This window comes from Rhipicephalus microplus, chromosome 3, assembly GCF_043290135.1.
Source record: "Rhipicephalus microplus isolate Deutch F79 chromosome 3, USDA_Rmic, whole genome shotgun sequence".
Taxonomy (NCBI): Eukaryota; Metazoa; Arthropoda; class Arachnida; order Ixodida; family Ixodidae; genus Rhipicephalus; species Rhipicephalus microplus.
Genome location: NC_134702.1, coordinates 73,470,757 through 73,497,841, shown reverse-complemented (window position 1 = coordinate 73,497,841; position 27,085 = coordinate 73,470,757). Strand labels below are relative to the sequence as shown.

General features: G+C 47.1%; 2 protein-coding genes across 2 annotated transcripts in view; one reads left to right on the top strand and one right to left on the bottom strand.

The window, feature by feature from the left end:
- Positions 1 to 524: 524 nt before the first annotated feature.
- LOC119160917 (schlafen-like protein 2) lies at positions 525 to 1,549 on the top strand. The gene has a single exon (XM_037413195.2). It carries the CDS (start codon positions 899 to 901, stop codon positions 1,547 to 1,549), a length of 651 nt encoding a protein of 216 aa, XP_037269092.2. The 5' UTR covers positions 525 to 898.
- Positions 1,550 to 3,168: 1,619 nt separating this feature from the next.
- LOC119160924 (ceramide-1-phosphate transfer protein) overlaps positions 3,169 to 27,085 on the bottom strand; it is a 31,305-nt gene continuing 7,388 nt past the window's right edge. Inside the window, exons 3-4 of the mRNA XM_075889822.1 lie at positions 24,491 to 24,632; positions 3,169 to 3,480 (exon numbers count right to left, since the gene is read on the bottom strand). Of these exons, the coding sequence (XP_075745937.1) occupies positions 3,346 to 3,480; positions 24,491 to 24,632 (277 nt within the window). The 3' untranslated portion in view covers positions 3,169 to 3,345. The remainder of the gene's footprint in view (positions 3,481 to 24,490; positions 24,633 to 27,085) is intronic.

Here is a 27,085-nt window from a genome sequence, read left to right as displayed (position 1 = left end):
CTTGTAAGCGTACGTTGTCCAGGAGCTAATAACTGACACTTGGACAATTGTTTACTTAATATCTTTTTCCATATTAAATTACAAAAAGTTACAGTAGTAAGGAGTTTATCTTATTTTATGCTTATTTGAGAGATTTCGAAATTTATATGTTGGTAGGACACAAGGGAAAAAGAACATACCGTTTCTGTACTAAACACAGTTACACATACATGTTTCTTTTTTATATAGTTTTGTCAGATTTTACGCAGATTAAAAAGTCGATTGATTGATTTGTGGGGTTTAACGTCCCAAAACCACCATATGATTATGAGAGTCGCCGTAGTGGAGGGCTCTGGAAATTTAGACCACCTGGGGTTCTTTAACGTGCACCCAAATCTGAGCACACGGGCCTACAACAATTTCGCCTCCATCGGAAATGCAGCTGCCAGATTAAAAAGTCATCAATAAAGTTTCACGCCGCCATCCGAAGCGCAGCTAATTTGCTGGAAACGAATGTTTCACTGTATGGAAGCACTTAACTATGTCCAGAACAGCACAGGAAATGTTTGGGCTACAAGCAAATCACACAGCACACAGGCACTTTCATAGCTAGATAACTCGCAATATCCTTTCGGACTGTAAATTATACTTGGATTACCTAACCATCCCATCAAAATACGCACACAGGTCAAGTCCCAAGCTTCGGTGTCACTAAATATTGTGGGCATTTAGTATACGCATCCTCCTCACCGGTACATTATCATCATTATCATGTGTGGCTTATGCATCCTCATCGTTATCGCGTAGCATCATCATCTTGGCTCATTCATCGTAGCTGTCGGCTGCCGGTTCCTCGGGCCTAATAAAAGGTAATCCAAACCAAGACTTCATACGTGGTGGAGGTGCTGGGTACGTTACGATGCAGGATGGTGGGAAGAATGTCGAGGAACGTGCGGACGCTACTGGCGTTTGTAAGCGAGATTTCTACAAGTTCGGCGAACACGTTCGAATGGAGGAAGATCATCGCATTGAATTCAAGACACACAAGAACATCTCCATCGAAGAGCTGTCGCCAGCTTGCAAGGACCAGCACTCTCGCCAGACGATCTCAAGAACTATCTGTGCCTTCTTGAACACTGGGAGAGGTGGGACTATTTTTCTGGGAATCCTTGACAATGGTGAAGTCAACGGTCTCCATCTCACAGAATACCAAAAAGACCACTTGGTATTGAGTCTTGAAAACTTGATGCAGCGGTACAAGCCAGCTGTCCCAAAACACATGTACGAGCTGCGGTTCGTTTCAGTCATCTTTGAGGGTGTGCCATTGCCAACAAACGAAAGACGTGAGATGAACAGCAAGGAGAGGTTCAGGCCACACAAATTGCAGTGTTCGAAGCCATGCTGGTGTGACGATGAAGCTACTGCTCAGCTGAGTGTTGGCAGATCGGTGATGCGGAATGTTGTGGAGATTAAGCTATCTGCATGGGACAGTTCTGACACGAGAAACAGTGGGTTGAATAAAAGCAAGATGGGCATCCACCCCATGTTTGATAACGATGAGGATGCATGAGCCACACATGATAATGATGATAATGTACCGGTGAAGAGGATGCGTATACTAAATGCCCACAATATGATTAAGTTAATTGAGCTTTTTCTCATTTCACATTCCTAAATGTGTAGCAGCTGTCTGAGCTGATGCAGCTATGTTGACGGCCTCATTTGTTCATTCTCCAAACAATACAAAGGCAAGGAGGCAATAATATTCTTGAGAGCCTGCAAGCATAGATTTGATAGCATTGCTCAAAATATGAAGTGAGTGTCTGAAAAAACCAACTTCCCTGCTGGATAACATTTATCTCTACTTAAAATATACATACACATAATCTTTACACGAATTACAAAGCAATTCAGTAAACTAATGCATTTAATTGAATGATAGACTGATAAGCAACAACTGGTCACCACAGTGCTATTAAAGACATGATAAATCTCTTACAAATGCAGGTGACGTTGTTAGAGTATAAGTAACTATTGCAGCGTAGCTTCTACTACTTCACTAATAAATTAGTGGCAGTGAATATTTTAAAAAGAAACACATTACTAACCTAGCTGCTGGCACCCACATGAAAAAGGTTCAGTTCTGCAATGCAATTCCACATTAGTCTTCATTGAGAAGCATGCACTCAAACCTCATTATAACAAAGATGCATCTCGCAAGAAAATAAGTTTGTTATATCAGAAAATTCATTTTAAATGTTGTTCCCAACAATGTATTACAAGACTATTTTTATTCACTGTGTTATAACCAATATTTCACTATATATGTGCTTGTTATACCGAGGTTTGAGTGTACATTCATAGAAACAAACTAATACGTTGGTGAGCAATGGCACATGCATACCTTCTATCCTGACTCACACTAACAACATAGCCTTTGCCTTTTAATGCACAACTACAAAACAGAGTGATCTCCATCATTTTTGTTTACCACAGACAGAACGGCCCAAGGCCAAAATTATAAAGCTGTTAATCAAACCTTATTAAAAAATAATGCAGTTCTGATGCTCTCATTAAGCAACTATCTATTATATAAGCATTGCTTCACGAAAAGCAGACATCCAAGAATGACCTTATACTCATTTCATCATACAAAATAATTCGGTATGTTGTTATTGGGCTATGCAACAAAGCAACACTGCCCTGTCTTTTTTCGCACATTTTCTCCATTTATACATTTACAGCGAAGAATGTTTGGGCTAGACGTTTTATTTCGAGCAAGTTTCGCAGCTACAGTACACGTTTTTCTTGCATGTCTTACTGTATTCGCAAGAATCAGGTTGAGTTGTGCCCTAATTGATCTTTTCTCTTGCTATTACAATAAATTTCGCATTCCGTGCATCACGGACCTATGGGAAGTACTATCTGCAAGATTGCCTTGCAATAGTTAATATTATGAGCTCTATACACTGCAAAATAATTATTGTCAACTCGTCAGCAAGAATATTTGTACATAGCTCCTAGCGTAAAGCTGGCACTTGAAGTGGTAGCCAAGCCAAGAAAAGGTCAACCTCATAAACTGTCACCGAGTAAATTTCTGCCTCACAGGTGCAAGATGTTCATGCAGAGAACTAGCACCTGCCACGCACTTGACACGACAGATGCAGCAGCTGGAACAAGGCAACGTGGTTGACTAACGAACATGTCTAAAACTATTTTGCATTGCAACACAACAATAAAATAAAATAAAGATGTTCAGCGCAGTTTTGCCAACAACTCTCTCGTTCACAGGGCAAGTCATAAACTGTCCTCACTCAGGGGGGGGGGGGGGGGCACAGCTTTCACGCAAATGCTACAACAGTGCTATCAAGGCAGATCCAGAATGTTGTTCTCTTCGTAGACAGACTGTGTGAAGTTATACACTTTTGTGGCTTCCTCCGAGACGCCCGTCACCAGTTGCCGCAGGTCTTTCTTTTCCTCAGGCAAGGCCTTTGCGAAGATCTGCAAATACATGTGTACCTTGGTAATGGCACCAACGTGAAACCGAATACTAACCGTTTACGAAGAAACATTCTTCGCTAGAATCACACAAGACAGAGTTTTCTTTTATTCCTAGATTTTCTGTGTTGAGTGTAGCCGGACGAATGCGGCACAATTTAGACGAAGACAAGAGACACCAATACACACATACGAGCGCCACATTCATTTTTGTTGTTCTGGAGCCGCATTTTCTGATTGCAACCCAGTGTTGTCAGTCTTCTCATCACTGAATTAGTTAGCTTGTGTAATAGATTTAGATAGTTTGAGTAATCTAATCCTTATAAGTGTGTAATAATTTTTGCCCACAGCAGCATTGTTTATTTTTGTTCTTGTTACTAGGCTGATCATATCAGTGTTCTAGGTCATAGAGCCAAATACGGGGCATAAGAAGGCCCACTGAAGAGCACAGCACTAGTATATGTGTATCTCTGTCTCCTGTCTTCATCTAAATGGTGCTGCATTCATCCATGTATATACCAACTCCCCTAGGTCAATGTATTGCAGTGAAATGTCGATACAACTAATCTCAAAAGAACACTAAATATCATTTGTTATCTTGAAAAGTCGTTATAGTGAAAGTAATAAAAATATGCACAAAAATCATAAACAACATAACGTGAGTAGCCTAACTGTGCTGTGTGTACATTCGCGACCATGTTATAATTTTAAGCATGAAAAAACAAATGCAAAACATTATGGAATCAGCGCACGTTTATTTGAAAAACACCGTGATTTCACCTAACGTGGCTAGTTTGACTTCTGAAAGACAATCGAGCGTATCCTTCGTAAGCACTGCGAAGCATTGGCGTTAAATACCGATTCTTCACGTTGGTTCGCGTGTATGTTTCAGTGTCGTCTTCGCTCTTGTCGCCGTTTTCTTATCACAACAAATGGTAAGGATCTTATCGGTCGTCAGCTAAGCTGACGTTCATGCTTCGTCTTTGCCCTGTACGCAGTGTTCAAGGTTTCATGCATAACTGAAGCATGCATGGGCAATCATCAGCGACTTCATCTCATAGGTCACTTGCGCAGCACTTTTCACTATCAAAGCATTCCTCTCGTGCTGCATCCAGAGCCCATCAGAGCCCATCTTGAAAAAGCTAGAAAATGGCCTCGTAACAAGCGTGCAGGTAAAGCTGCCCAGAAAAAACGAAGGCAACAAGGCGACAACTGACGCGAAAAACAAGTATTGGGAGATGATGGTGGCAGCAGGGCTATTGCAAATTTGAATAGGGAGAGCGCATAGAGAAATATACGGGTGTTCAGATGACGATGACAGTGGCAGGTACAAATCTAGGCATTATTTTCACAGCCGCGAGTAACTTTTAAAATTACAATTCATTGTGTTGAAGTGTTGCAGTGATATAAAGGGGACCAAATTCGGTACTCTATTCTGAAACAATTGGTATTCTCAAATTCGTAGTAGCGAAATATTTTTAGATGAGACCAACGAACATTTCGAGGTGGATTTTCAAAAACGTCGATCTGAAAAAAAATCATGAATCTGAGATTAGCTATAACGAGGTTTGACTTTATTGAGCATAGTGCTTCTGCTTGTAAGAGCCCACAGATTATCCCACAGACAGGTGTAGCACTGAACTTATGCAATTATACTCAACTCTCGTTTACACAGACGTTCAACATGCCTTTTTCCTAATTCATACATAAACTCTCGTGTGATCAGAAATATTCGAAAAGATCAAATGACATTTCTTTTTTTTTATAGGTGCAATCAAACAGAGTACTGAGTTTAAAAGGTAGTGCAGATCACGCAGGAAGATGAGCCAGGTATGGATGGCTCATGCAGGGAAATTTTATTTGCACTGTGTAATAATAGGCTGCACTTCACTGCAGTGCAGCCATGTGATGTAGCGAAGGATACGAATTGCTGTGAAAACTAATCACTGAGCAGTCAAGTATGTTTTCTGATATTGGTTATGCAGAAAAAAAATGCTGTTCTAACGACGCAAAGAGCCTCATGGGACAACATGTCCTCAAGCATTATGAGTGGCGTAGAGGGTGAAGCGAGAGAGCGGTGACATTTGTAGTATTAGGATTACCTTCAGATAGTCGCACTTCCCACTTCGAATCATTAGCACAGTCAAAAATTTTCTGACCTCCTTTGAATCCTATATATTTGAGCTTGCATTTGCCAATAAAAAAATTATTTTAACAGCGGTGAACAATAAGAGAATAATAACATGAGTGCACTAAATTTGATTCCAGCAGCCACAGTAAGACATAGCATAGGAGTGCCTATGTGCTACAGACTAATCAAAGAGTCCCAAGAGCTAACAAACTGCTTGCAGATCCATAAATGCAGTATTTGCACTGATGAGAGCTTTATAATTCGGAAGACAATTTTAAAAAGCTTGCCAACATTGTAATTGTACCAGGAGCTGAGCATTCTTCCATGGTAATTTCAGTTCAACATCGGAAACCGATTTAAAAATATTGAAGCTAGCAGCAAGTAGCACAAGGTTTGAAACAGTGAAACTATATGATTCTGAAGTTTATCTGGTTGCTTCCAGGTTGTTGCCAGACTTTAGCTAGACGATGCTAAGTTATTTCTCGGTTGATTCTCTGCACAGATAGCTCCGAGTTGAAGGCCATCTGCAACGAAATTGTGCGCACGTCAAAAATCCCATTTATAGGCAGTCTAGCTGGAGACAATGCTTCCGGCCGAATTTCACCTTCGAAATGCAAGTGGTTACTTAAAAAAAAAAAATTGCCAACAGTGCAGTTCTTGATGCTGAAACTAGAAAAAACGACGCAACTACAGCTGACTGAAAGTGACGCAGAGAGCAGCTCGAGAGACCGCCCGATGCAGGCGAATCGTCTGCTCTGCACTCCGAAGTATGCGCTTTGTGGCCATGCCCCAGAGTTTTCTCTTTGAATGGTAACAAAAACGCAAACAATGTAAACATGCACCATGCAGAATACGTGATCATAAAAGCTCATTAAAGTGCGTATCTAAATAACGACTGCCCAGCTTCGCAACTGCCATCTTGTACTGCTATCTTGAAGAACTCTCTAGTTCAGAATAAATGATGCGACTCACTTATGCTTTGGATATCCTCACTTCGTTGATAACTGCGTGTGATAAGATGATGTTTTCATTACCGATGCTCGCTTTTGCACACTAACATGTCTGCCAAAAGCATCCCTGCACTTCTGTAAATACTTATCTTATTGCACCCAAAACATTCACATTAAACTTAAAGCAGCACCATCCATTTTCATATAATAAATTTATGTGCTTAAATTGCTTTGAACAGAGCACGAAATGTTTCTGTCTAACTTCGCTGCTTTTACTATTCAAAGCTAGAAGCGAGCCAATTAGCTTTGGTCGCTTTAATTACACAATCATAGATGGCGCCGCTAGTCTAGGGCTTCGCTTCACGGTGTGTCGTTTCGCCGTTTTTGTTTTTGGAATGCCGTTATGCTATTACTTGGCGAGCGAAACACTTTAAGGGGAGATGCGGGTCGAAAAATCGCGTTTTTTGCGAAAATTTCCACTTTTGAGATATTGCTTCTAAAATCACTTTTGATCATTCAACTATCATTTCCCCAAAGGTCATAGCTGAATTCAAACGAGAAAGTGGTAAAAAGTCGATCTGCGCTAGTGAAGGTAGCTGCCGAAGTCGCGAATTCACGCATCCGACGGCTATTTTTGAAAATCCGCCACTCGGCAACACGATGACGTCCGCCATCGGGGTTTGTTCGGTGGTGTAGATCAAGGCTCCTTCTAGTGTACAGGCGTCCCCCTAGTTTCGTATTTTAGTGAGGAATTTCACAAAACAGTCGTTTCCAAGTCGGTTTGCAGCCAAGCTGCAGCCGCTTCGCGCATCTCTACCGGTCACATGGTACGCTACCGAGGCCGCCATTGGCTACATCTGATCAGCCTCGCTCGCTGAGCGCTTGCGACGATCGGCACTTGCCGTGCGTTTCTACGTTTTTCCGAGTTCACCATGGATAACTCGAAGAAGCGAGACTTCCGAGCACGAAAGTTTGCAAGCAAGAACAAGTACCAAGGGCGTCGACGTAAACCGAAGCGCAAAGCAGCGGTAGAAGAATGCGAGCCGCGGGCCACTAGGCCTAATCAAGGCAGCGGGGATACGGCGGCTTGCGGGAACTTTGACGAAATCGACGCCGCGATCAAGTTCATCAGCGCATCAGAAAAAAAGATTGAACAGTTCGAAAGCGAAAGAACGAAGAGTGTTTGTGGCTCTGTGAGCGGAGTATTTTGTGACATCGGCGCACTGACATCGGCGCACTGACATCGATGGTAAGCCGTGCTGTTTGTCCAACATGCCACACCGCTGGACTCGTCGTTCGCGACACCGCAAGTAAACGTAAGGGCCTCTCTTCGTTCCTCGAGCTGCACTGTGATAACAGTGAGTGTCCTGAGTCAGTGGTTTCTGCCGCGCATAGTTCGCGGCGTGTTCTGCCGGAAAGACAGCCCACCGATGCCGGTGATGACTGGAGCTACCGAAGCGGCAGCTCGCGTGACAGCTTCGCTGTCAATGTGAAGGTAGTTGTGGCTGCGCGTGCAATAGGCATTGGGCATGAACAGCTGTCGCGTTTTTGCGCTATTCTTGGACTGCCAATACCTATGCATCATAAGACTTTTATTGCAATTGGCAAAAAAGTTCATGCTGCAGCTACCAAAGCTGTGCAAGAAAACCTGGCGAAAGCGCGGATGATAACTAAAGAGAAAGTGGATGGGGCTGATGTTGCTGTCATGTATGATGACACATGGCAAAAAAGAGGGCACAAGAGCCACAATGGCATCGGCACTGCTGTGTCTGTGGACACTGGTTTGTGCCTAGATTTTGAAGTGCTATCGAATTACTGCCTTGCCTGTAGCCGGCACCAGGACTTGGGTGATGAGGAAGAAATATGGCAAGCATTCCACACACCTGTCTGCGAAAAAAATACAGAGTGCTCCTCTCATGCCATGGAGACTGAGGCAGCTTTGCTCATATGGGGCAGGACATCCTCATACACAACACCATTGCGCTTCACCAAGTTCCTCAGTGATGGGGACAGCAAAGCTTATACCGCTGTCGCTGAGGCCAAGGTATATGGTGAAGCTGTTGTGGACAAGGAGGAGTGCACAAACCATGTGGCCAAGCGTCTAGGCACTGCACTTCGGAAACTGCCAACAAGACTTCCACGAGGGGAAAAGCTGACAGATGGCACAATTCAGAAGCTGCAGAACTATTACCGTATTGCAATCACAAACAACAGAGGTGATATTCTGAAAATGCATCGTGCCATCTGGGCCTCATATTTCCATTCATCATCGAGCAACACAGCAGGCAGCCACCGATACTATCCAGAAGGGGCGACTTCCTGGTGCAAGCATAGGCGAGCTGAAGCGCTTGGGGAGGCCCCACCCGACCACACACCAATCTTGACCAAGGCTCAAGGATTGGCTGTGCTTCCCATTTACAAGCGGCTCACAGATGAAAAGTTGCTGGTGCGTTGTATCCAAGGGAAGACCCAAAACGCTGCAGAATCTTTGAACAGCAAAATCTGGTTGTTGTGTCCGAAGACTAAGTTTGCCTCCCGGACAACAGTGGAAACTGCAGCTGCTATGGCCGTGTTGTGGTTCAATAAAGGACATTCAAGCTTCGAACACGTGCTAGAGGAGCTTGGTGTAGTCCCACCAGATCAACTGATCACCCTGGGCCAATCCCGCGACCAGAGGAGAATCGAAAGAATGTCTGCGTGTGAAACAGCCGAGGCAAGGGCCCATCGGCGGAACGTGGCAAAGAAAGCGCGCCTTGATGACTCCCTTCTCAAGCGGCAAGAAGGATCCACATATGGAGCAGGACAATTTTAGGTGCTCTAGCTGTGTCCCTTCTATGATATCACCAAGTTTTGTGCAAATCGCACTGTGTAATCATGAGTAAACATATTTACAACTTTCAAATGCATTTTTCTCGATTTCCATTTTGAGGTAATTCTCTCATCTTGTGCACAATCTTTTTTAGGCATAAAATAGTCCTATCTTGATGAAATTTTGCACAGAGCTTAATCAGCCACTCTAGAATACAAGTATCTACTTTAGGTTGCATTATACATCACAGATTTTTTGTTACACAACTTGATACACTGATAGAGAGATGTAAAATATGCATTTAGTACTTTTAATTTTTTTTTTTAATGTAGCAAATAAATTTTCTATTTGAGGTACTTTTCTGTATTGTACTGCTCAAGTGCAGCAGAATGAGCCATTTTGCAATTCTGTGTGAAAATTTTTAGTAAGCTTTATTATGTGCACAAAAAACACTATATTTTGATATCAAAGTTGTAGTAACTCCGGAACTACTATAGCTATCAAACAAATAATTGCAGTTATGAAATCAGCACTGCAAGCTTTACTAACACCTAAAATTTCAAGGAGCTGGGTTATGAAATAAAAAAAAACCTTTTTCGAGTAGCATCTCCCCTTAACGCACAACATTTATGCTATACTAAATCTGTCTAATGGGAAGACATGTCGTGGCCGGCGCTTCTCCAAACTCCGGTCGAGGCTTCCCGCTGTTGTGTTTACAGTGACTGAATATTGAAGGCCCTGCGTCAGGATTCGACATTCTTCTCAGTTTTAACAATATTTCTGCGGAGATACTGATCGTGTTTATATTCATCATCTTTGAAGTGTGCTGCGTAAAGCACCACCCTCTTCGGTACCTCTCATTCCTTTTGCCTCTCTCCAATAACCCACCGCTTTTGAAGCTTCATGTTTTTCGGAAAACCATGAAAGCTTGGCCCGGCCGTAACATGTGTTCTAGCAGCCTACGAAACTGCATTTCGTACTACAAGAGAGTTAGTTCATTTCAATTATCCACTCGTAAAGGGGCATCACGCAGAAAAGGAACATATGCAGCTACAGGGAGTTCTGCTCACAAGTGGTGGTTAGCTGCAATTGACGTCATTTCTGTTTGTGTCCGATTTGCCCGAGCACACGCTAGAGCTCCGCATCGTCTGCTAGCTGGCAATTAGAGCACCAATTACAAACGAAATACGTGATTTCAAAATTTTTCACTGTTATTATCACTGCTTACCCGACATATTGTCACGTTACAACGTAACTGTAACCTGCTGATAATGACACACAAGGATGTCCAACTGATTCGAACAACAGCAGTACGATTATTGTTTTTCTCTGCACGCGCACCTTTGTGCTCTCCTGAACAGCGGCACATACAAGCATGCCAGCATCTGTGGAAATAATAGTTTCAGAACTTGTACTAGTGGCATTACCCCCATTCCCAAAGGACATCGTCCCGATGTCATAACATTATTGCCAGATGAAAACACGCACGATAAGCAGTACAAGGGGGTGTTCACAATCACTGTAAGTCTACTCAAGGGAGTGTGACGAATAGTCAGCGTTGGTAAAATGGTTTCATCCTCGAAACATGGACGACGTGTGGCTGTTGTGAACAGCAGGATTGACGAGCCATGTCCTCGTCAAGAACCTCGTAGTTCACTTCGCTGAGACAGCAGAGAACTCTGTAGGGACCAAAATAGCGGCATAACAACTTTTCCGACCGGCCCCGTTGTCGAATGGGAGTCCACAACCATACTCGTTCTCCGGGTTGGTTGTACCGCAGCGAGTCGATGCATTGTTGCTTATGGATTCGTTCGACTGCAAGCTTACGAGCCGCGTCTGCCAGTCTGATAAATTCGTTCCGTCTTGACACTAATCTGGTGTCTGTCTGGTAGAAGCATGGCATCCAGCATTGTAGTGACCTCCCTGCCATGAAGCAACCGGAATGGTGTGAATCCAGTTGTTTCTTGCACAGCGGTGTTATAAGCGAACGTGACGTAAGGGAGGATGTCATCCCAGTTTTTGTGGTCTTGGTCAACGTACATGGATAGCATGTCGGCGATCGTCTTGTTTAGTCGCTCTGTAAGGCCGTTGCTTTGTGGGTGGTATGCAGTAGCTTTTCGATGTACTGTGCCGCTAAGCTGCATGACGTCTTGTATCATCTGGGCGGTAAAAGCTGTGCCACGATCAGTTATGACAACTGCTGGTGCTCCATGTCGGAGGACGATGTTTTTCATAAAAAAGTGGGCAGTCTCAATGGCGGTGCCACGTTGTAATGCCTTCGTATCGCAGTAGCGCGTCATGTAATCAGTAGCGACTACAATCCAGCGGTTGCCGTCATGAGACTTGGGAAAAGGTCCGAGTAGATCCATGCCTATTTGTTGGAACGGTTGTGTCGGAGGAACGATGGGCTTCAAAAAGCCGGCTGGGCGCTGATGTGGTGCTTTACGGCGCTGGCACTCGTGACACGTCTTCACGTAATGCTTCACGTCTCGACTGAGCTTAGGCCAGTAGTAGTGTTGGCGAATCCGGGCCAAGGTACGTGTGTATCCCAAGTGGCCTGAGGAAGGCTCATCGTGACAGGCGGACAAGACAGCGGCTCGTAACGCTGGCGGGATAACGAGCAGGTACTCAGTCGCGTAAAAGTCGAAGTTTCTTTTATAGAGGATATTTCTGCGGACGCAGAACGATGATGACGAGCGGGCGAATGCTGGTGGTGGATGTGGCGTACAGCCTTCTAGATATTCGATGAATTGTCGAAGCTCGGAATCCTTCTGCTGTTCAGCCAAGACAGATACACTAACAGCGCAGAGAAAACGGCCGTCGAGATCTTGATCACCTGACGCTGTCTTAAGAGGAGCTCGGGAAAGGCAGTTCGCGTCAGTATGCTTCCGGCCAGACTTGTACACGACTGTCAAATCGAACTCCTGAAGGCGTAAGCTCCACCTGGCCAGACGTCCGGAAGGGTCTTTAAGGTTCGCGAACCAGCAGAGCGCATGATGATCGGTAACAACTCTGAACGGGCGACCATACAGGTACGGTCTGAATTTAGCTATTGCCCAGACAACAGGTATGCACTCCTTTTCAGTTGTGTAATTTGCCTCCGCAGATGATAAAATCCGATTCGCATAAGCAATAGGGCGTTCGGCGCCGCCTTGCCACTGGACGAGGACTGCACCCAGGCCGATGTTACTGGCGTCTGTGTGTAGTTCAGTGTCGGCATATTCGTCGTAGTGTCCGAGTAAGGGCTCAGATTGGAGACGCTGCTGGAGCTCGGAGAAAGCGCGTGTTTGCTCAAGGCCCCACACGAAGGGAACGACGTCTTTTGTCAGACGAGTGAGGGGTTCGGCAATGTTTGCGAAATTTTGCACAAAGCGTCTGTAGTATGCGCAGAGGCCTAAAAATCGACGCACATCACGTTTGTTGGTAGGTGGTGGAAAATCTGCGACAGCCAATGTTTTGTTTGCGTCCGGTAGACGCGAAACATTGTAGACGCGAAACAGTCGCTAAACATGCGGAGGATACAGAGGATTTGCTCTTTCTGTGCACCTGACAGCTTCGAATTGACATCGACTGCATCGGCTACCGCGGTGTCACTTTCAACGGCTGCAGAAATTGGGGCTATCGTCGTACACGCTTCATCGTCAATGAATTCAAAATGAGCGATAGTTGTTCGTTTGGCCAAATGTTGGTATGCTCCACTAAAATTGGTGACCAACAACTCAGTCATCCCACGTTTAAATTGAATTATGCCGCGGGCAACACAGATTTGCTGAGACAAGAGCACCGAAAGGTTGGCTTCAGCGATACCACTACTGTCATGGTCTATGTCGCCCTGTACTGTAACGAACATACTGGTGCGTGGCGGAAGTGTGACGGTGTCGTCGACAATGCGAAGCGCAGTCTTCTGCGGATTGGTATCTCTAGGCTTTGGGCCATAGTCGTCAGCAAACGTTACGAGGCAGTCTCGAAGATTTATAACAGCGCCGTGCTCACGAAGGAAATCCATGCCAAGGATAACTTTCCGGGAGCATTCGGGAAGCACATCGAAAGAAGCAACGAACGTCGACTCACAGATTTGCAGCCTTGCGGTGCATCCCCAAATTGGTGTCAAGAGATGACCACCGGCTGTCCAAAGGTTTAATCCATGCCCCCAAGGAGTCGTGACTTTCCTGAGTTCAGCCACAACTTCAGCGCTGATAACTGAGTAGTCGGCGCCGGTGTCGACCAGAGCAGTCACTGGATGATTGTCGACACGAACGGCAATGTCAGCAGAAACGGGTTCGTCAGCGATGCGAGGTGTCGGCTGAAAGGAATCCTCGAAGGTCGGTGGAAGGATCGGAGGAGGCTGTTTTGACGATAGCTTAAGAGCGGTCCCACCCCCGGAGGCCGCTGATTCTAGTTTTCCCGGCGTAGACTTGGGGACCTAGCGGATCGTCCCGCAACAACATCGGCGAAAGTGGAGTATTGATTCGCGGACGTAGAGCGTCAAGGAGATGGAGAGCGTGATTGGCGTCGCTGAGGATTCGAAGACGTAAACTTGCCAAGTATTCTGCGATGGTGTGGGGTCGTTTGCCGTCCCTGGGCCGACGAGCGTCTGGCCGAAATCCAGGTAGGCCCATCTGTCTGTACGAGCACTCCCGGTACAAATGATCTGGCTCACCACAGTGGTAGCATAGTGGCCGATTGTCGGAAGCGCGCCACACGCTAGATTTCCGCAAATTAGGTCACAGATTCTCATAGTGTGGTGGGCCCGAGAAGTACTGCGGCATCTGCAGTCAAGTCGGTCCTTGGTTTTCATAGCGTGGCCCGCCGGAGAAGTGCTGTGGCGTCTGCAGGCTAGTCGGTCGGGAGAAATAGCTGGCTGCCGGTGCAGGAGTACGTACAGCTTTCGCATACGTTAGCAGAGGAGCTTCGGTTGGAGGTGGCGCTAATGGTCGTACCAGCTGCCGCACCTCTTCCCGGACGACGTCTGTCAGAGCAGCCACTTGAGGCTGTGAAGGCACTACGTGAAGCTTTTGCAGCTCGTCACGTACAATGCTATGGACTAGCTCAGCAAGGTCTCTCACGCTCGTGACATTGGTGTTACCAAGGGTGCTGACAGACATGCAAGGTTGTCGGACCGCTCATACTGCGAAGACCGCTGTCTTAGCATTCACTCCATTGTCGTCGCTTCACGGAGGAATTCTGCCACGGTAGCTGGTGGGTTTCGTACAAGTCCTGCAAACAGCTGCTCCTTGACACCTTGCATCAGAATGCGCACCTTTTTGTCTTCCGTCATTGCAGAATCTGCTCGACGGAACAGACGAGACATCTCCTCAACGAACATGGCCACGCTTTCATTGGGTCGTTGATTGCGAGAATTGAGGAGACGTTCGGCTTGTTCTTTCCGGTCAGCGCTACCATACGTGTTCCGCAGCTGAGTGCAAAACACCGGCCAGGTTGTCAGGGCGGCCTCGTGATTCTCGAACCAAATACGCGCCGAATCCTCCAGGTAGAAATAGACATACCGCAGTTTCCTGTGCTCGTCCTACTCGTTGGCGACGGCGACTCGATCGTATTGGTCCAGCCAGTCTTCAACGTCTTCGTAAAGCTCCCCATGGAAGGGTTTTGGCGTTCGAGAGGCTGGTAGCCATGGTGCTGGCGGAGTCGTGGTCTGTTCAGTCTGGCTTGCAGTTGTCGCATATGCCATGGTTCTGGAACGTTCCGGAAGAGGGCTGAACTGGGGTGGTAGGCCTAGTTGCCGCCGACTGCGTCGAAGGTTGGCTGTTTCTACTAAAGCGTCGATGTTGGGACCGAGATCTTCCTCGTGGTAACAGTGCATAGACTATTACCCAGCACCTCCACCAGTGTCACGTTACAACGTAACTGTAACCTGCTGATAATGGCACACAAGGACGTCAAACTCATTCGAACAACGGCAGTACGACTATTGTTTTTCTCTGCACGCACACCTTTGTCATCTTCTGAACAGCGGCACATACAAGCATGCCAGCATCTGTGGAAATAATAGTTTCAGAACTTCTACTAGTGGCAATATACTACATATTCCAAGCCAATTGTGCCCAGGTGAAATTTAGTTGCAGCTGGCCTTCAAACCCCAGAAAGTCCCAGACACATCATGGATGTCCAAACTCCCGAGACAGAAGCTCGCACTGAAGCCAAGTGTTTGCACTCGGCTTCATCGGGCAGCTCTTCGGGCACGTTATTGGCGTACATATTCCATCGCCTTGGAATTTTCTAGTAGCCCCCATTGTCTTTGTCTTTCACTAAAACTGTCTCATACGTACTCATTGTCTTCGACTTGTCACCGTCACTTTGCTGCCATTTTTGGGGCTAACAGTTGCCATCTTCATTTTTAGCAAACCAGTGGTGAGTAGCTAGAGTGACACAATTTCTGCGGCACATACCCATATATCATGATATTTTTTTCGAACTGTACATTCCACTTCGACAGTTTTGAAAGCTTTGCCATTGTAGCGAAGCCTCCGAACTCTGAAATCGGTCGAACTCTAGAGTACCGTGTAGTGGGGCTACATAACAAGGCCGCCGTTCGCGCTGGGAGTCCGTGCTTGGCTGTGACTGTCCCCATTGTGTATGCTCGCTGGTTGCCGGCTAATAAACGCCTCACAGATTGGTGGAGAGTGCTGCGATAACCTTCGATGCCCTTGGAGCTACGATCATGTACCCTGGCATCTACCATGTCCCACGACGCCTCTCGGCAAACACCCCCTCCCATGCCAACCCCTTGTCCCGGTGCCCCAGGATCTGCGATCTACCTATCTTCACTGGCGCCGATGGCACTGACGTGGAGGACTGGCTTGCCATTTACGAGCGCGTGAGCGTCCCCAACAAATGAGACGAGGAAAGCAAGTTGACAAACTTGGCGTTCTGCCTTGCCGGTGTTGCCAGTTTGTGGTACAACAACCACGCGTTTGATTTTGCAACCTGGCCCGATTTTGAGACCGCTATCATCGTTTTCGGCCGCCCTGCCCTTCGTAAGCTGCAAGCCGAGCAGCGCTTACGTGAACGCGCTCAGTAGGCTGATGAGTCATTCACCAGCTATATTGAAGATGTCCTAGACTTAAGAGGAGATGCGAGTCGAAAAATCCCGTTTTTAGCGAACTTTCTCGTATTTCCTATTTTTATTGCATTGTAATCTTCAAACCTTTTTCTTTCATCTGGGAAAATTTCAAAACTTAATTCGAACCGCAAAATGCAAAAAAATGTGTATGAAGGCATCGCGGTGGCTCAAAATTTCGTGAATTTGCGCCGATATTGGCCATCTTTGACTGCGCGCTGCTCCCCGTCGCAGTGCCGCCCGCCATCGCGATCGGTTGGGAAAGTTGCGTCAGGCCTTCTTCTTACAGCTCCGACGACCGCCAGTTTCATACGTGGGCAAAAAAAAAAATAAAAAACGAGGCCGTTTTATCACGTGGTTTGAGAGGTTTGAAACGCGCGGCCCTCTAAGCCGCATCGCCATTGGCTACCGAGTCATTGTCAGCTGTGTTGGTGGCGGCCATCGGCATTCGATCCGTCGGCTTTTCTGCGCGTCTACGCATATTTCCGCGATGACAAGCCCGAAAAAGTGCAACGTGAGACTGCAGAAGTTTCGAACGCATATTTCCGTGATGACAAGCCCGAAAAAGTGCAACGTGAGACCGCAGAAGTTTCGAACGAAGCACAAGTTCAAGAGAAGGCGGCGTAAAGCGCCCCGAACAACGGCAACGAACGAGAACGCGCCTACGTGTGCTAGGCCTGACGGCGGCATCGACGAGTGCGCGAGCGACAGTGGCTGCGATGAAGGGATTGACGCTGCGCTTTCTTTTGTCAGTGCTTCGGAAAAGAAGCTCGGCTTCATCGAAAAAGACAAAAGACAGCGCGATGAGGTTTGTGCAACGACAGTTTTGTGCGACACCCTCTTGCTGACGGCACTTGTGGCAGGTGCGGCATGCCCTGCTTGCGGTATTCAAAAACTTGCCGTTCGGGAGCCAGCAGAAAAGCGCAAGAGACTTTCGTCGCTCCTCGAACTTCATTGCGAAAACAGCGAATGCTCAGCGACTGTTCTTTCGTGCTCCTATACGTCACTGCGTGTTACGGCGGACGGCAGCAGCCGAGTGAGCCAACGGTACGACAGTGGGAGCTCCCAAGATAGTTTCGCTGTAAATGTGAAGGCGGTGGTGGCTGCACGCGCTGTCGGCATTGGGCATGAGCCATTGTTGAGATTTTGCTCCATTATTGGACTCCCAAAGCCAATGCACCACCGAGGATTTTTTTCGATAGCAAAGAAGGTGCACACCGCTGCCAAGGCAGCTGTGAGGGAAAACTTGCGCCGATCCAGAGAGTTGACGAAAGAAGTAGCAGGCGAAACTGATGTGGCTGTTATGTTCGACGGCACTTGGCAGAAGAGGGGCCACAAAAGCCACAATGGGATTGGCGCAGTTATCTCCTTAGATACTGGCCTCTGCTTAGACTTCGAGGTCATATCAAATTACTGCGTGACATGCAGTAGGCACAAGGATATGGGCCCAGACGAGGAAGTGTGACAGGCATTCCATGGCCCAGTCTGTGAAAAAAATGCAGACTGTTCCTCCCATGCCATGTAAACAGAGGCTGCAATGCGCATTTGGCAGAGAACATTGACTTATGACACCCCACTGCATTTCATGACATTCTTGAGTGACGGTGACAGCAAAGCATATAGTGCAGTTGCAGAGTCAAAAGTCTATGGTGCTGTCAATGTAGAAAAAGAAGACTGCACTAATCATGTGGCCAAGAGACTTGGCACCGCGCTACGGAAGCTGCATGTGCCATTACCACGAGGGCAGAAAATGAAAGAGCCAGCCATTCAGAAGCTCCAAACATACTATCAGATTGCCATAACAAGCAACAGGGGGAGTGTACGGGATATGTACACTGCAGTATGGGCTTCGTACTTCCACACATGCTCTACTGACAATGCTGGCAGCCACAAGTTTTGCCCTGCAGGAACAGAGTCGTGGTGCAAACATCAACACGCTGAAGCACTTCGTGAACCTGCACCACGCCACACACCTCTCCTGACAAAAGCACAGGGACTGGCTGTTTTGCCCATTTATAAGCGGCTAACGGATGAGAAGCTCCTTGCTCGATGCATCAAAGGGAAAACCCAGAACGCATCAAAATCCCTGAACAGCAAAATTTGGCTACTTTGCCCCAAGACTAAGTTTGTCTCCCGAACGGTTGTCGAGACTGCCGCAGCTATGGCAATCCTGTGGTTCAACAAGGGTCATGCTACTTTCGAGCACATCCTGGAAGAGCTCAACATACTGCCATCTAGAGATCTAGTTACTTTCAGCGATTCCCGCGATGCGAGGCGCATCAAGAGAATGTCCGGGCATCTGACAGCAGAAGCAAGGGCCCATCGTCGTCGTAGAGTGAAAAGGGCACGGCTAGAAGAAAGTGCTCGCGAGGACCGTGAGGGCACAACCTATGCTGCAGGACAGTTCTAGTAACTTGCAGTGCTTTTCAAAGTTCTGTTGAACATTATGGCCAAAGATTATGCATTTCTAACAACTCTGTGATAAAAAAAAGAGGTTTCAAACTTTCAAATGCGTTTTTCTCCTTTTGCAGTTTTGTGTGATCTGTGCTTCTTATATACGCTAGTTCGTATACTTAAAATTGTCCCACCTCTATGAAATTTTGCACATAGCATGATGAAGGCCCATAGAGTGCAAGTATCTATTCAGATTGTCAGTGCTGCTTGATTATGTTTTTCAAAAATTACATAACATTGAAAGCCCTTGGCAACTAGAGCCATAGTAAATTTTTCTATTTTATTATTGTATTTCACCTTTTTACACACAAAATTTATACAGTTTTTTGCACTCTACAGTTCCAAAGGATCGTAGTCAGCTATATCTGCATGCTTTATCTCAAATTTTTATAGGTCAGAATTGTTGCATAACAATGGCCATAATTTTGCAGTATCTGACCTGCAGAAAGAAAACCAAGCAATCTACATGAAAATAAATGACATATTTGAAAAGAGGAGAAAAAACTCTATTAGCATGCCAATTTGTGTTAAATTCAGACTCTTAAAGAAAATCGTTTTTCGAGTAGCATCTCCCCTTAAGCAACAAATCCAATCACCCCATGCCCGAGTCTGACAAGATCTAAAACATCATGAAAGACATTGACGATGATGCCTTCATGATGCTGCTCGCCAAAAACTCCGGCATAATGGCCGAGGTCATAACACTGTGCCAGGGCTACGAGAAGCTCCGCCGGCAGCGTATGGTGAACCGTTGCTCCCCCCCACAAGCTGCAACGCTTGCTGCCTTGGAGGCCAGTTGTGACCAAGTGGCGTTGATGGCAGACCTCAAGTCTTTCATCCATGAGGAAATCATGCACCAGTTCTCTCTCCTGCTCTTTGCCCACCCACCGGATATTCAAAAATCGACCGCTACCCTTCTACCTCCTATCCGTCGAGCGATTGAGCAGGAAATAGCGAATGTCATGCCTGCGTACAACCCCCCCAACCTCCGTCTCCTTCGTTCCTGAGTTACGCCCTAGTGGTCGCCAGGCCACTTCAAGTCGTTCCAAAACCCGCCTCTCTGACTTACGCCAAAGCTGCCGCTCGACCTCCGTCCTTTGCAGCGGGTATGCCCGAAACGTATGTTGACACAACCCCTCAGCCTCAGCTTCAGCCCATTATGCAGCCTTTCCAGCCACCGTTTTGTCCATAGCCTCTTGTGACATGGGTGAGACCTACCCCGGCGAACTGATGGCGCACACCCGACAACCGGCTCATCTGCTTTGCCTGCGGTTATGCCAGTCACGTAGCACGTTATTGCCCTCGCGTACAGCCGGCTCCTATTTCTTCGCCTGTTGCTGGCCAGTTCAGCCGCCCCTATCACGACGAACCGCCGTCTCGCCCAGGTCAATCTCCTCGAAGGTCGCCGTCTCCACTACGTCGTTTCCTGTCCCCCATGTGGCCAAGTTTGGCTGCTCATGAGTAAGAAAACTAGTTACAGTCCCCGAGGCAAGGACTGCGACGCTATCGCAATGTGAAAGCCCTCAGAGCAGCCCTTCGAATGTCATTGACAAGCTTGTGAACGGTGCTCGTGCATTGGCTCTTATTGACACTGGAGCTGCTGTATCAGTTATGGACGAACAACTCTGCCGCTTACTTCGAAAAGTGACGACGCCACTTTCTGGGTTGTCCCTCCGTGCTGCTAGTTTGCATCGTATTCATCCTACAGCAGTGTGCACCGCTCGGGTTGTCATTCAGGACGTTCTGTATGTCGTCCAGTTCATCATCATTCGGGCATGCTCTCATGACGTCATTTTGGGATGGGACTTTCCCGCCACGACGCCGTCATCCATTGTGCCTCCGCCGAAATTGAACTCTCACCCTTCTCGCATTTGACGCCAGAAGACAGTCCCTCGACACTGAGCAAGATTCTCATGAAAGACGATACAACAGTGCCTCCAAACTCGACGACGGCTGTGTCGGTCTGTCCGACACATTTGCACTCGTTTCGCCATCCGACCGCGCTTGTAACAGAAAAGGTTTGCAAGTACCTTTCGCGACCGTGCAGGTCACCCAGGGCAAGGCCGCTATTTTCCTAACCAACCCATCCCCGTAGACTGTTACCCTGCTTCAAAAGAAATGTCTCGGCAGAGTGGAACTAGTCAATCATGCACAAGCCCTGGACGTACCCGATGACACGCGTTGTCCCAGTTCGCATACCATCAATGCTGTTTCCACTTCTGATCCGTCATCTGCTGATGTATTTGGCCCCTCCATCGCTGACAACTTTCCAGCAATACAGCGTTCCCAACTTCTGGACCTGTTGCAAGAATGTCGTTCTTCTTTCGATGTCGGGCGAAGTTCACTCGGTCGCACGTCCGCTGTTACGCATCACATCGACACTGGTGCCCATCTACCTTTACGGCAATGTCCATATCGCGTGTCACCTGATGAACGTCCAGTAATTAATGAGCAGGTTCACGATATGCTCCGACGCGACGTTATTCGGCCCTTGGACAGTCCATGGACGTCTCCTGTTGTTCTTGTTGTGAAGAAAGACGGTTCTGTGTGGACTACAGACGGCTCAATAAGATCCCTCGCAAGGACGTTTATCCACTGCCGTGCATCAAACGCGATTGACAGCTTTCACAGAGCCGATTTTTTTTCTTCTCTCCATCCTCACTCAGCAAGTACCCATGGCTGATGACGCTCGACCGAAGACCACCTTCGTCACACCTGACGGTTTGTACGAGTTGAATGTCATGCCGTTAGGTCTATGTAATGCACCTGCGACCTTTGAGTGCATAATGGACACCGTTCTGCACAACTTGAAATGGTACACGTGCTTGTGCTACCTCGACGATGTCACTATCTTCGCTCCATATTTCTCCACGCATCTCCAACGTTTGAAAGAAGTTTTCGCACGTGTGAGGAATGCCAGCTTGCAACTAAATCTCAAAAAGTGCCGCTTTGCAGCGTGGCAACTCACCATCTTAGGATATGTCGTGTCTAAGGACGGCATTCTTCCTGATCCGGCCAAGCTTTGGGCCGTGGCCGAATTCCCCAAACCTTCGTCCGTCATAGAACTGCGTAGTTTCGTGGGCCTGTGCTCATATTTCCAACGCTTCATACGGAACTCTGCCACGATCATATCTCTGCTGACGAAGCTTCTTGGAAGTAATGAGCCCCTCAATTTGTGGTCATCCAAGTGCGACAATGTGTTCGCAAAGCTCCGCCATTTGTCTCCTCCCATTCTACGCCACTACGACCCTACAGCCGCAACGGAGGTGCACACGGACGCCAGCGGTGTAGGCCTCAGTGCTGTCCTGGCGCAGCGCCAACCCGGGTTTCCTGAATATGTCGTACCATATGCAAGCCGTACGCTCCCGAGAGCCGAGACAAACCACACCGCCACGGATAAAGAGTGCCTGGCAATCGTCTGGGCCTTTACAAAATTTCAACCTTATTTGTATGGTGGCCCATTCAATGTCGTCACCGACCATCATGCACTATGCTGGCTGTCATCATTGAAGGATCCCTCAGGCTGTCTCACCCGTTGGGCTCTTCGCTTACAAGACTACGACGTCTGCGTGCCGTACCGCAACGAATGCCAGCATGCTGACGCCGATGCCCTCTCACGCTCTTCTCTACCCGAACACGACGTGCCCTGCTCAGTAACCTCAACTGCTGTTTCTGCCATCGATGTTAACATCCTCGCTACCGAACAGCGAAAGAACAATTGGATCGCCCCGCTGATCGACTTGCTTTCTGATCCATCCGCAACACCATTCACGCCTGCCTTGCAACGTCGAGCTCACCTTTTCGCCATCCACGACGGCCTCCTACATCGACGCTATTACGACGCTGATAACCAACAGTGGTTACTTGTGATACCTCGCAGTCTGCGGTCGGAGATACGCGAATCTTTCCATTCCAATCCGCAATGTGCGCACTCTGCGGTATCCAAAACTTACCACTGCATTCGACAACGCTATTTCTGGCGCGGGATGTACCGCTACGTGCAGCAGTTCACTTCGCTCTTGCCTCGCTTGCCAGCGCCGCAAACCGTCAGCACACATTTCGCGCGCCTGTCTGCAATCATTACCTTGCTCTGACCGTCCATTTGGGCGTGTAGGTATCGATTTGTATGGACCACTTCCTCTGACGTCGGCTGGTAACTGCTGGGCCATCGTTGCCGTAAACCATTTAATGCGATACGCCGAAATCGCCGCTCTCCCTGCGGCTACTGTGCATAATGTTGCGTGCATCCTGCTACATCAATTCATACTGCGCCACGTACCACCCCAGCAGCTTCTCAGCGATCGAGGCCGAGTCTTCTTTTCGGAAGTCGATGAAGCCATTCTGGCGGAGTGCCATTCTGTCCACCGCGAAACTACTGCTTACCACCCGCAGACGAATGGCCTCACTTAAACTGCACCCTCGGCGACATACTTTCGATGTACGTTGCCACCAACCACACGAATTGGGATAATATACTGCCCTTCGTCACCTACACCTACAACACTGCCCCTCAGTGCACGACCCATTTTTCACCTTGCTTTTTGCTGTATGGAAGGCACCCGTCGCAAGCCAGGGACACGATACTCCCGTACACACCAGATCCATCTGAGTGTGCACCTATTTCTGAGACAGCCAGGCTTGCTAAAGAGTGTCTCGAGCTTGCCAAGAATTTTATGACGCATGAGCAAGAGCGGCAGAAAAGTATTCGTGTTTGCTTCACCACTTCTGAGCCCACGTTCCTTCCTGGTGCGCTTCTATGGCTCTCGATCCCGACCCCTGTAGCTGGATTTTATTCAGAACTACTTCCCGAACACAAAGGCCCCTACCGTGTCATCGAGCGCTCATCTCCGGTCAACTAAATGATCGAACCCGTCGAACAATCTTCCAACATGCGCCGCCGTGGGCACGACATCGTCAACGTGGAGTGCCTGAAGGATTATTATGACCCGCTCATAGTAACAAGCTGTTAGGTCGCCAAGCGGTTCTCTCTTTGAACCCGGGGTAATTGTAGCGAAGCCTCCACACTCTGAAATGGGTCGAACTCTTGAGTACCTTCTAGTGGGGCTACCCAACAAGGACGCCGCTTGCGCTGGGAGTCCATGCTACGCCGTGACTGTCGCCATTGTGTATGCTCGCTGGTTGCCGGTTAATAAACGCCTTAACACTGTTGATATAATAATCGTTATCTGGTTCAATCCTGCAATATTGTATTCATATTTATTTCAGTCTCAAAAATAGGCACGAGCCACTTCATGAAAAAGTAGGCACACTGTTGTGAAGTCACACTAAAAGCTATTTACATGCCTGCACTAGGAAAACAAAACAGGGAAGGCAGGCTCTTTACCCCTGAGTGTTCTCTACCTGTGCTGCACTGTTTTCCTATTCTTGTATGCATTAATAACCTCTGAACTGATCCTTACAAACTAACAAAACCAACATATATACCAGTGACGAGTGAAGTAGCCACATGTAACCAGCACCTACTGATAATGCATCGACTCACGAAGTCTTCTGTACACGTTGTATGCGGGCGAATTGTGTGCGCATATTGATGGACATGAAGATAATCAAAGGGCGAAAAAATTTCTTACGTCTTGGACCTTCGGGAGAGTCAACATGGCAACCGAAGCTCCTTTCCTGATAAGCCACGGGTGATACTTGGCAAGTGTCTGGTCGTAGCTCTCTTTTGCCATTTTCGCAACAGATGCATCATCGTTGGCAGTGCTGATAGCTCTGGACAAAAAAAAAGGAATGAGATTTTTTACCTTGTCTTTAGAGCAATACAAGCAGCGCTTGAGTTTATGAATGTATCACTTCAGGACAGTTCCTACTGCGCATTGACTCAGGCTGCCACAACATTGTAGCTCATTCTTGATTATTTCTAGAGAAAATGTGATCAAACAAAACAGCTGCCACTTTTCAAAGCGATCACAGTTTTGGACAAACTACACATCAGAGTTTCTTTAGTTCTAGACAATGTGTGCAGCTCCCAGGTGATTTTGCAGCACATGCCACACCAACAAAGCAAGCTGGAAGAGCTGCTACACTAGGCTGTACAACTCTAACGAGCTTATATCTTAAATCCTGCTTGCAATGCAAAGGAGAAGGCACACCCTTGCAATTTTTTTTAATATTGCTCGAGCATCCACTTTGGACGTGGTAGTGCCAAACATAGGTGAAAAGTAATGAGATTTACAACATGATGCATAAGCACGGCACACTCTGAGCGCTGTCTACTACACTGTTTGATTACAGACGCATACACAAAATCAATCTCATCTGTAAAATCATGTCCTCACAAAACCAAAGTGACGCTGACCATCGTATTGGTAATCAGATTGTTTCTCAATGTCCCAAATATCAGCCAATGTCACCTGCCCATCCCTTCATCGAAGGAAGGGTGCCTTTGTATTGGAAAACTTCCGGCAATGGACAATGCGGGAATGGCTTCCCCGAGCCTTCCCTGCACCTACAGCGAAAAAGCACGTGTGTGTTCGGAAGAAATGACCTCCAGGGGGCATGCATACGCCCCAGAAGAATTTCACCCCTTCGGCAGTTAGTCGACGTTCAATCATTCAAGAGCGCAATCAGCAGTGTTACGAGTCTCGGGTAGGCGGCGAGCATTAAGTGTCCTATGCAACGAATTGAGCTGGCTGCAACACCGGGCACCCTCGTTGTCTACCTAAACTGGCGAGACCATCTGTAGAACTCCATCAATTCTTCTACGAGCACCACAAGCTGGCATGGTCTATACCGAACTCTTTTTCTGTGACTTTTTTTTTGTTACCAAAATATTTTATTATACTCAGCTTTAAATATTCCTTCAAGTGCGCAGCGTTGCGTTGCGTGACAAGCTCCAAAGCGGGAGCACAATCTGTCTCGTAGTTTTTTTAAATATGGTAGTCTTCCTTGGGGACCTTCGACGCAAAAATGTTGGTCTGTCTATCTGTCTGTCTGTACACTTGTCTGTTTGTCCACCATTAACGGTACCGGGTACTTTGAACGGCACCCGTGGATGCGCCATATGACCGACCCAATTCGCAGTGTCCACCAATGTTGCTCAAGATTCAGCGTTCATACTTGTGCGATTGTCAATTAAAAAGCAATTATTGTGCATATCTGAGGCACCATAACAACTCATATATATTCTGTATGTGCGTCTTTGCTAGAAAAGGCATACGTAAGTAATTCTAAGGACCGTAGTGTTTATCACGCTGTGCTGACCATGCAACGCTTGCCCGAAAGGCAAGTGCTTCCAATAATTTGCTAAGACGCCACGGTGGTGGCACCTACTCGTCGCCTTGCGTTCTACACCTTATCACCTCTGAGACGGGCGCACGCCCGTCTCAGAACCGCGCGTATCGTTTTCCAAGAAAACTGCTAGATAGCGCTCATGTCTCACGTGTTCTGCACCTTGATGCGCTCTTTCATCACCGCTGCACGCTGGAGGCACTCTAATGCAGAACCCTCCAGAATACCACTCACCGATTTTCTTGCGCAGAACATCAAATAAATGTTTCGTTCACTCTCTCCACACGCGTGACATTCATCTTTCGACGACATTTGCAGATTAGCAAGCAGATACAGGGCTATTTTTTTTCTTTGTGTCTCTCTTAGTTTCTATTATGTCCAGCTATTCAATTACCATACCGCTTTGTGTATAATTGTACTTGTAGTATTGTCTTAAAGCATAGCTTGTCTTTTTGTTCTCGTTTTTATTGGGTGTGTTTTATTTTTGCTCTCAGCTGATTTCTACGAGTTCCTGCCATTACCCTCGTTTTAATTAAATGCTTGTTTGTTCTGTTTTAAATGTCCATGTCTGTTGTACGAATACCATCGTTAACCATAACATCACTACACGTACAACTCCGCACAGGTCAACCATCTTACAAAAAAATTGGAAAGGTACCACTTCGAGGCCTTTTGGACGTCGCAGGCCGAAGCGTAAAGCGGAAGCCTGCAAGTCTGCCACAATGCTGTTGCTGGATCGGCGGGGCCTTACTAGAAGTGCGTGACACCCATCAATATTAGAAATTGTATATCCTAGCGTCAACGCAAGTTGTGATATTAACATATTGCAGGTGCATACCTTTTCAAGCACTCCTAGCTGGAATGCAGCACCAAAAGAACAAGTTGAATGTGTTTCATGCTCTCGATTTCAACCAGATTACTATGTGACAGCCCTA

What these genes read in the sequence shown, in the direction of transcription:
- LOC119160917 (XM_037413195.2), top strand. Translation starts at nt 899, where the DNA reads ATGCAGGATGGTGGGAAGAATGTCGAGGAACGTGCGGACGCTACTGGC.